Source organism: Nanorana parkeri, unplaced genomic scaffold (assembly GCF_000935625.1).
Source record: "Nanorana parkeri isolate BGI_ZX_2015 unplaced genomic scaffold, ASM93562v1 scaffold961, whole genome shotgun sequence".
NCBI classification, from domain to species: Eukaryota; Metazoa; Chordata; class Amphibia; order Anura; family Dicroglossidae; genus Nanorana; species Nanorana parkeri.
Window position 1 is genome coordinate 87005 of NW_017307229.1, and position 8961 is coordinate 95965.

General features: G+C 45.0%; 1 protein-coding gene across 1 annotated transcript in view; it reads left to right on the plus strand.

The window, feature by feature from the left end:
- Nucleotides 1-5645, plus strand: part of LOC108795352 (glycoprotein-N-acetylgalactosamine 3-beta-galactosyltransferase 1-like) — an 11461-nt gene extending 5816 nt beyond the window's left edge. Inside the window, exon 2 of the mRNA XM_018566591.1 lies at nt 5415-5645. Coding sequence (XP_018422093.1) covers nt 5415-5645 — 231 coding nt within the window. The remainder of the gene's footprint in view (nt 1-5414) is intronic.
- Nucleotides 5646-8961: the final 3316 nt, after the last annotated feature.

An 8961-nucleotide genomic window follows, 5' to 3' on the forward strand; every position in this document is an offset into this window, starting at 1 on the left:
ATCTAGAGGCAGAGCCAGCTGTACCCTCCCCCGTCCTTTCCGCCAGTCAGCGCTGGAGGATCGGAGCGGGGAGGGGGGGATCCAGTCCCTCCCCTGTCACTGCAGAGAGCTGTGACAGGATCGAGAAGTGAGCGAACGCCGGTATGTGTTCGCTCACTTCCCGATCTACTGAACCGGCCTGTGACAGTCTCATTGTCACAGGTCGGCTAGAACTATGAGGTGAGTGAAAAGCACTCACCTCATAGTTCTCCTTTTAAGAAGAACATTTGTCCAGCAACCTGTAATAAAGAGAGGCACAACAACGATTAGATGAGATTAAACCTTATAAACTTTCAGCAAAGTCAGGTGACGGGAATAGGTGTATGGTCCACATTATCCATATACAGCTCTCAAGGGTGAAATGCCATGCTGTGAACCAGAGTGGGGCAGGGTAATGTTCTTATGACACACTTCTACAGTTAGTAAAAGGGGAACTAGGGGTCAAGCAGCAGAGGCCTTCCTGCAGTTTGTGACTTTTAGGGAAACAACCTCAGAGCAGAAATGGTACCAGGCCGGGCCGGATTTCCCATAAGGCCAACCGAGGCCAGGCCTCCGGGCAGCAGGGAGTAGAGGGGCAGCAGGGGTGTGGAATTCCTATCTCCTGATGCCTGGGACATGCAGTTCCAGACACCAGGTGGGCACTTGTTTTCTACATTTTGCATTGCTTTGGGTAAGCAGGGCTAAATGTACAGTGGGGAAGCCGCCGCTTGTTTTATACAAGTGATCTCAGCGATGTGGCCGAGATTACTTGTATGCAGCCTACATACAGGGGGGGGCACATTCAGGAACCTGGCATTGGGGCAGCAGACAGTGTAAATCCAGCCCTGGTTTCAGGAGGTAGCCTGACATATGTTGCCCAGCATAGGCATTTCTCCTCTGTAGCAACTCTGGAGTAGTCTCAGTCACTAAATGAGAGTAATGTTCGTTTGCATGGTATAGGAAAATGTTGAATAATCAGTCAGACAGTATCATGCAGGAGGAAATCATATTGAAACATTGAGGTAGATTGCCTATCTCCAGCTGAGAATAGGAAAGGAAGTCAGGTAATGAGAAGAGAGGAAAGTGACTGGCTTTCACCCATTAGGTCTGGCAGAGAAATTTCAGGTGGCATGTGGCTTAGCGTGAAGCTGGTCCATGACATAATCAGGATCAGTAATTGTTGAGGATTTTTGTGGCTTTCAGCATTACGTGCGACAGAAGCCATGATGACCCCTGAGATCATGTTTAAAATAAAATGTATCCTGCCACGGAACTACCTTTTGAGGCTTAAAAACAAAAATGGAAGAAAGAAAACTTTCAAATTAGTATGAAATCTAAAGGTGGCCATACACTTTACAACCATCGCAAGACCTTAGTCTTGCGATGGTTGTAAAGTAATTAAAAAAACGTACAATCTGCCCATCTTGGACAGGCAGATCGTACTTGCGATCATCGGAAGCCCGCCCCCCTGAGGGGCGGGCTTCCGATGACCGCAATGCTGAACAGCAGCGCGTGCGGCATTGATCTTACGATCATGCTAAAAACCAGCCGAAAATCGTACGATTCTCGGCTGGTTTTCTAGCATGCTCCTTAGACAAAAGACGTGCAACCGTACAGTAAAAACGATCGCACGCCTTCCATACACTTTGCGATTATCGTACGATCGCAGGATTTCCCGCGATTATCGTGCGATAATCGCACAATGTATGGGCACCTTTAGTTTGTTCTCATAGGCACATGTGTTCGTCATTACTTTTTCATAAAATCATCTCATTGATTCTATGGAAATGGTATATAAGGAACAATGTTAAAATATTATTTCAACAAAACGACCACCATAGTCCTATTCCTAGGTCAGAGCGCACGCTCCTGCAATGCTAAGGAAAAAGGACAGGGTCAAGTTTCAGGCACTGGCTTTGGATGGAAGTCCTTCCTTAGCAGGCACACACATTCTAGACAAGTTCATAAATAAAAGCAGGTGATGGAAATCAGAGTTACACTTTACAAAAGCTATACAACATGAACGACAACACAAAGGTCTGAGGGCACTGGAAAATAAATGATTGTGCACTAGGGGCGTAACTAGAAATCACAGGGCCACATAGCAACATTTTGTATGGGGCCCGTGATTGATAGTTATGCCACTTGCAGAGCTCACCTGATATACCAAACAGCCCACCTGAGGGTGATCCTGCAGAGCCCACCATAGACTCTCTATAGTGGGCTCTGCAGGCTCTCAGATGCCCGGGCTCCAGTGATCACGGCATTATTTTTATTTTAACTTGGAGACCCTGCCTAGTAGCACACTTCCTGTTCCTGGGTGACAACGCAAACTCACCAGACTGAATCTATGGAGGAGCAGCGTTGGACTGGACTACAAACACCTCCCTCCTCTTCTCTACAGCATAGAGGGGTCCTGTAGTCCTCTAGAGATAGCTGGGAACATTGTAACTGATAACAGTTCATCAGCAGCAGAGAGTACGAAAGTTACCAGCTTACAAGATTTCCAATGGTATATTTAACAGACTGACAGAAGCAAATAACAGACGTTTACATACAGTTTGTGTTTTTTCAAGTTAAAGGTGAACATTTTAAAAATGAATCCTTGCAGTGGGGCTACCCCTGCGCTTCAAGGGTTAAGTGCTTGTTTTGGTCTAGGGTCTAAAAGAAAAAGCATATACTCAGCCAATCCTCGATCCTGTCTGCCTGTTCAACTGGTCCCTGAAGCCTCTTCTTCCCCAGGCTCCAGCAGTCTACACCCTGCTGACATCCTCACATTTAATACAAGTCCATTGGCTTACACTGGACGTGACGATGCCGAGGGACCACAGCCAAAGCGGAGGGGGGAAGAGGTGAGCATATCTTTTTTTATTTTAGACCCTAGACCAAAAGAAGCACTTTACCCTTGTAGTGTGGGGTAACTCCACTAAAAGGTTTCATTTGTAATTTGCCCGGAGTTCTTCTTTAACTTTCTGTATGGATCCAACTGTTTCCAAATGGCAATATTGACATCCTTTCCTATGATACAGAAGAAGGTACCTATATACAGGTATATGTATATAAATGTTATTGATTGTAATGGTTATCTAAGCAATTCTAACAAAATGAGAGTGTAGTGTGTAGCTGATGGAACACTTTATATTACTACACTAATACGCAGCGCCACACAACCTGATTGCAGCCAGGCAATGCAAAATATAGTCATTCTGTCAGCTTTTCAGACAGACCCGATCGGATGCCCAGTGCAAGTCTATGGGCAGCCGTTTGTAAACAAATGAGCGTCCGTTTACATCCAGTTACCCCTGCCTCTGGCTGAGTCTAGAGAAACAAACAGATCAGAGATCCTCTTCGCCAGACCAGATCGTGCCGGGTCGGGGATAATCTAATGTAAATGGACACATGTCCCTATGTTGTGAAAATTTTATTACCGTATTTTGCGGTCCATAAGACGCACCGGACCATAGGACGCAGGGAGGTCCGGCACGCCTTATGGAGCATTAGACAGACTGTAGCTTCTGTCACAGCTTCTATGACCGAAGCTGTGACAGAAGCTGCAGTTAGTGACCGCTGAGACAGGTGGCGCTGTGATTACAGCGCCACGGTCTTAGTGATCACACAGAGCAGACAAAGAAAGTCCGTTCTTCGTCTGCTCTATGGTGATCTCGATCGTCGCCGCTGCTGCTCGGTTTTAATACGAGTGATCTCATTAGATCACTCGTATTAAACGAGCAGTGGCTCCTACTACTCGCCCGGCGCCCGAAACTGCATGTCTCGGGCGTCGGGATTCGCTCCATAAGACGCAGGCACATTTTCCCCTCCTTTTGGGGGGAAAAAATGTGCGTATTATGGAGCGAAAAATACGGTATATGGAATTATGTGTACGTTTTAATTTTAGGATGTGTGTGTTCTATAGATTGTCATCTGTCTCCCTGTGTCGGATTTAACCGGAGAGCGCTCTAGCAGAGAGACCAGGGACCAGCGGTAAAACCGTCAGTATGAAAACCTTCTTATGGGCTTGGAGACATGTTCGTGGTGTGTGGGGGCGCTTGCCGGTTTGTGAGCCCTAAGTGCAACACGCTTGGCTTCAAGCCTTCAAACGTCTATACACATTAGCGAAGCGAAGTCCGTATAACGAGAGATACGTATTATACCTCTATTGCGGACTTGTTATCCGTTTTGGATACATATCTGCTTTTATAAGAAGACATTGATATATGCCTTGTCAGTATACTGGTACCGTCAGGGCCGTATTTATTCCCCCTGCCTCCCCAAGACCAGGTTCCACAATACGCCCGCGCCGCCAAGCCCCCTTCCCCATCAATTGAGAATGGCAACCAGATGGCAGGGCGGGGGGCGTATTGGGGAACCTGGCCTTGGAGCGGGGCTAGTTTCAAATTTTTTTTTACTGTTTCTTTATTTTTATCACTTTTTATTCAATTATTTATTTTTATTTTTATTTATTTAATTTGTTAATCAATTTAATTTTTTTTAGATTTTTATTTATCTTATAGAACAAGTAGAATGACCTTACTAGATACTGGTCACTCTGAGCAGTATTGAATGGGGTCCATGCTGACAATGATGGGGGATGGGCATCCACGTGGCCAGTCGGGACAATGAACATGACTCATCCCTTCTTGTGTTACAGGGATGAGGTGTGTGCATCTCACTGTTCGGCCATGTTGGTGTATTCACCTTTTCCTTTTGATATGTACCTGTACTATCTGGGCTGACTGGCTGATGTTTTAAAGCCGTCTCCCACTGTGCGTCGTCCTTTTGCCTTAATAAATTAAGGAGTTGGGGGGTCTGTTCAGCCTTTTTTACACTGGCTCCAGCTTGAACCAGCATCGTGTCTGACACTCTCTGGCGCTAAAGAACTGAATGCAGCGTGCATTTAAGCGCAACGGGATTGTTTGTGCTGGGCGCATTTTAATACCGAACGTGTACCTTTTAGTGCGCAAAGTCCAGCCAAAATATCCATGACACCTATACATCAGATTCTTCATAGATCAACATGGAGTCCAGCACTTTCCTTTTTTTTCTTGACTATCGCACGGTGGAGGAAAAATCTGTACAGACACGGATGTCACAGCGGTACTGCTGTGATCAGGAGAGGATCCATGCACGGATCCTCCTGATCAGCCCGTGTGAAAGGGGCTTTACCTGTTCCAAACTTTGTTTTGATTAAAAAGGAAGAGCAGAAGCCACATATGACATGTCCAAAGTGCAGTTATCTTTAGCAACCAATCAGATTGCAGTTAATGCAAGTCTAATCAAGCAAAGGTTATGATTTCTTGCTATGGTTCACTATAGCTTTCAGATTGTTCTTGGTTTTTGTATTTTCTAATGTTGCCTTAGGATCTTCTCAACTGACATCTCAATATTGTATTTCCCAGGGTCCTCAGTGCTGCTCAGACCTGGCCATGTCATATCATTATGTAAATGCAGAACTCATGTACACCTTGGAGTATTTCACCTACCACCTGAGGGCTTATGGATACCAGTATCGTTACCAGCCATCCCTACCAGAAAACGCAGGCAGACTTCAATATCATAGCTGGAATGGGAGTGGAGCAGGAAACATTACTTCAACATATTCAACCACTACAAGGAACTCCATGGAGTGACGGATATGTTTGTCCACTTTTCTCCTTTGATTTGCAATAGTATATATACTCTGCAGCTGCCTAAAATATATATTGAACTATCTTTCCAGAGATGAGAAGTCTACATGAAGGAGTTACTTTGTTGACACCGGTTTTATCAGTTGCCTAAAACAACATTGTCTTTTTTGGTAAATGTTATTGGTCTAACACAGGGGCAGGCGATCTTGGCTCTCCAGGTGTGCTGAAACTACAAATCCCATAAGGCATTGCAAGCCACAGGCATGACTCCCAAAGGCAGATGCATGATGGGATTTGTAGTTTCAGCACAGCTGGAGAGTCAAGGTTGTCTACCCCTGGTATAACGGATCAAATATAGCAAACATCTAGGTGTGTGGCCAGTTTTGCATTAAAAGGAATATGATAAAATAAATGAATAAACACGTGGAAATGTGAGGACACAGTGACATATTGCTATGTTAATAAGCACCTAGTGTGGCAAGTGCATTAATCCAGGCCTGCAAGCAGAACTGTAGCTAGCTCCTTTTGAGCCTGAGGCATCATGTGATGACATTGTGTTTTTTAAAAACATTTTTTTTTTACTGTTAGGGGGCTTCGGGGAAATATCAGGGGTCTAAACAGATGTAGCGCTCACCCCCGAAGGAGCCGCTGGATGATCGGGTCTTCTGTTTCACCTCTGCGACACACCACAAGCAATGAACCCACAGCACACCAGCACACCTTGTGAAGTTTTATAACAGATTTAATGACTATGGAATAGAACAAACACTTAACGGCTCCCCAATCACCTGTAATACAACCAATAACAGGATAAGGCAATCTGACACGCAGCAGCAATCTATTGCATGCAGGAAAGCCTGCAATGTCAGAATGTCTTATATAATATACTTAGATTGAATGCAATCAACATTAATATCTTTACTTAAAAGTATCTATCCCCCGCTAAACTACTGGCCAGTAGTATTGTCCTAGGCTAGCCAACGTTGGGGCCCTTGCTGTATAGCAGATGTGAACAATAAACAGGGTGTCACTGCGGCCAAAGGCCTCTCACCACTCCTCAGATCAAATGGGAAGAGATGAAGTCTGCTGGTGGAAGCTGGGTGTCCTCTCTCTCTCTCTAGTCGACTCTGGGAGGAAGGTGAAGTCATCTGGGTCCCTTGTAAGAAGTTTTCACTCACTCAGGATACTGGCAGTCGTCTCCCTCTGGATGGCTGGATCACCCCAGTGGCTGGTTCGGCAGTGCGACTAGGCCTCGATGTCCTTTGCGTTAACCAAGTCACCGGGCCTCACTTCAGGCACTCGATCGGGTCCTCTCCGATTCAGCAACTCAGATCAGTCTCTCTATAGACGGCTGCACAGAGCCTGTGTGTCCCTATATGTCAGCGGTGACCACACAGCTTTGTTTCACACAGTCTTAACCCACACAGGGTTACACAGGTCTGTCCTCTTCAGATGGCTGTCCCAGACTGAGGCTGCTCTGCAGTTGCAACCCATAAGCCTCCTGTTTCCTTCCCCACAGCCTCCTGGGTAATGCAGTTCTCAAAAATCCTTTCAGCAAACGTATCCAAATCAGCTCTGTATACAGTCTCCACAGCCTGTGCTCTCTGGCTCCACCTGCAGCTGCAATATCTTTTCTCTTAAAGGAGCTGAAATCACAACAGGCTACACAGAAATTGAAATAGAAAAAGAAATTGAGGACAGAGAGCCCCCAATCTCTTTCTCTGCAGTGTCTGTTCTAAATGAATAGAAAGCACACAGTACAGAGGCTTCCCATTCATTCAGAAACTGGCGATAGTAAATATTTTACTATCAACCAGTTATGAATGGGTAGAAGCATCTGTACAAAGTGCTACTACCCATTCAGAAGTGATGTAAAGCACTTCCTGTTCATTCATAACTGGGGACACCTAGTACTATGTGGCCCCAGTTGTTTGCAAACACTGTAGTGATCAGCTGATTGCTCCAGTGTTTGTGCTGCACACAGAGAATTGATAAATACCACTGGTATTTACCAATCCTCCTGTTCTCCATCCTGACAGCCGCCACAATAAAGAGAACCTGTCACCTCCAAATGTTATCACACAGGGGCTTGTTAGCTAGCACCTGTGTGATAGCAATAAAGTTAAGTGAAAAAAATAAAAAAATGATAAAAAATTATAAAGTAAATAAACATTTCTGAAAAAATAAGTAAAAAATAAAAAATAATAATTAAAATGATAAAAAGTAAAAGATAGTAAGATTTAAAAAATAAAGAAATTAACTAATTAGAAAAAACAAATAAAGTGAAAAAGAGCAAAAATGCTCTTTCGCCTGAGTAGGCAAAAATCCCTGCACCGGCCCTGCCCGCCTGTATGGGCAGAGGCAGCAGGGATCCGAGGAAAAATGAAGCGATGAAGCCGGGGGGGGCGGCGGAGTGATCGCTGTCACTCCAGGATGGTTGAAGGAAGCTTTCATCACACATCAGAACACAATCTTAAAAGCCTTTGTGAGCATCACAAAACATGTTTGTCACAATTACAACCACTTAACCTCTACAATTATATTTTTGCTAACGCTGCTTTATTTATTGTATACAGTTATGACTAATGTACCATCTTTTTAAAGTTTCATGTAAATAATATTCTTAATATACGTTTCAAAAACCTTGTTTTTGTTTTGTTTTTGTTTGTATGATATACTGTGGGGGTGGGGGGATTTTTTTTTAAATCTGGAGCATATTGGCACTGCAGCCAATCAGCTTCTCTTTCATTTTCAAATCTTACCTGAGCAAACTGAAGAGAGATACTGATTGGTTGCCATAGGCAATTGCTCCAGATTTTGTCTCTTCCAGTTTTGATGAATTACCCTCTGTATGTACAGGAGGGCAGTCATATACATGTGACCCCTAGCAACAAGTGCGGCCGCAGTAATGGCCGTATTACCTCATATTCAAGGTACTTGCACTGCATATTTTCTGTGGCAGTTTTATTGGATGTCACACTAGGGATGCACCAAAATGTCTGCTACCAAAACATATCGGCCGAAAATTGAACTTTGGGCAAAACGCAGAAAGTACCATTTTGTGTCCGAAATTGCATTGCATCTCTCGTTCTTCTCCTCCCCGCTGTGCGCTGCTCTATGTTCGCTCTGACACAGCGCATCATCCAGCTGGGAGGAGAGAAACTGTCAGGAGGCTGAGCGATGCGGGGAGGAGAGCGGTGTGAGTGGTCTATGTCACAAGAGGTGGAGCGCTCCTCCCAAATCGCCTCAGGATGGGGAGCGGTGTAGGGGAGGAGACCGCTGTCAAATGAGACCGAGCTCTCCTCCCCCCACCGCCGGC